Source organism: Echinops telfairi, unplaced genomic scaffold (assembly GCF_000313985.2).
Source record: "Echinops telfairi isolate 266 unplaced genomic scaffold, ASM31398v2 ScPeMD7_3;HRSCAF=10, whole genome shotgun sequence".
NCBI lineage: Eukaryota > Metazoa > Chordata > Mammalia > Afrosoricida > Tenrecidae > Echinops > Echinops telfairi.
This window is the reverse complement of record NW_022103899.1, coordinates 57,665,769-57,667,422: the sequence shown is the minus strand read 5'-3', so window position 1 is coordinate 57,667,422 and position 1,654 is coordinate 57,665,769. Positions and strand designations below refer to the sequence as shown.

Genomic DNA, 1,654 nt, shown 5'->3' with positions numbered 1-1,654 from the left:
GTCGCTTGAGTTCATCTGCGCCACTCGCGTTGCCATCGTCCCAAGCCGCCATCATGGTGAAGCTCGCCAAGGTAAGCTGCCTTGTCCGTGCAAGGACGGGCATCGGGGCCTGCTTCCTGAGGAGCGCGCGCGCGCGGCGCCGCGAGGAGGAAGGCCTGGCCTGCGCGCCGGCCCGGGCGCGTGCGAGCTTCCCCGGGCTTGGGGGAAATCTCGCGCGACTAGCGGCGCTTCTCGCGCGTTTTGGTCGCATGATGGCGAAGTGAAAAGCGCCGGCAGGTGCGGGAGGCGGAGGAAGCGGCGGGGAGGGATCGTGGGGCCGGGCGGGGGGGGGGCGGGGAGGTAGCGGGGGGCGGGGGGGGGGGGGGGGGCGCGGGGCCCTGGGACGGAAGGCCGAGGTGGGACCTCGCTGTGGGCGCTGGCTGGCCCCGCCTCCCGGCGCACGTGCCCCGGCGCACGGCTCGCCACGTGGGCCGCGCCGCGTGTCTTCTGGGCCGGGAGGACCTGCTCCGTCCGCGGTCGCCGAGGTGCCCGGAGGCCCGGCGGTCTCTGGATCGCCCCGCCCGCAGGCACGTGGTGCGTCCCGGAAGGAGGTGGCGCCTCGTGTTTTCTGCGCGCACGTGGTGACCCACCGGCTGCCCCACGTGGCCCACGCGGGTCTGAGAGTTAGAAAGTAGCACCGAATGCGAAGGCCACGAGGAGTCTAGTCGTTCATTTGCATTCAGAGCAGTTTGGTGGAAGAAGATGCTAGGATTTTATCAGGTTATTTTTTTTTTGAGGAGCTCGTGCTGGGTGAAGGGTTGTGAATTTGCATCTGAGTGCAAGAAACCATTTGCAAATTCTCGGGAGGATGTGTCAATGTTTTCAAACTGGGTGGTGGGTCGAATCCTCCCCCGAACTGCCTTTCAGGGTAAGTTTACTCACTAATTGCCTGAAAACTAGATTCTGGGGAAGCAAGCCCCACAAATTGAAATGCCGGTGGAAATGTAACAATGTAATGTGCTAATACATGGTTCTATTTTAGGCCCATAAAAATCAAGGCGATCCCAAGAAGATGGCACCTCCTCCCAAGGAGGTAGAAGACGACAGTGAGGATGAGGACATGTCGGATGATGAAGAAGAAAGCAGTGGAGAAGAGGAGGTATGTTTTAGGTCATTTAAAGCAGAATCCAGTAGCAGAATCCAACAGGTGGTGCCTGTTGGGAAAAGGCTACCCAACAGTAGGGTTGAGGTGCAGCTGTGTAGTCTCCAGTCTCACAGGCTCATTCTTGGCATTTCCAGGTACTTTGTGCGGCAGGTGTGTGCAGTGGGAGTTATACACCTAGTGAGATGGGGGGGGGGGCTTACAGATAAAGTGAACCCTCGCCACTTCGCGCTTCCACTTCCGCAGCTTCACTCTATCGCGGTTTTTGCGTAACAGCGCATGCTGTCATTACTGCCACTGATTGGCTCATACTGTACACGCTTGATGCCATAAAATAATATAATAAATGATAATTGTAACGTCCAAAATGTTTTACTGTATTTTTCACTTTTTCGTTTAATAAATTGGGTAATAAGAGTGTAACGGTGACTAAAGGGTGTTTTTTCATGTCCTCTATGCTCTAACTACGAAAATATTTGATTTACAAATAAGGAATCCTACTTCGCTGAATTT

General features: G+C 56.3%; 1 protein-coding gene across 1 annotated transcript in view; it reads left to right on the top strand.

Annotated features, from left to right (window-relative positions):
* Window positions 1–6: 6 nt before the first annotated feature.
* The window catches only part of NCL (nucleolin), a 7,651-nt gene continuing 6,003 nt past the window's right edge, over window positions 7–1,654 (top strand). The window contains 2 exon segments of the mRNA XM_013004371.2: window positions 7–71; window positions 1,022–1,138. Coding sequence (XP_012859825.1) covers window positions 54–71; window positions 1,022–1,138 — 135 coding nt within the window. The 5' untranslated portion in view covers window positions 7–53.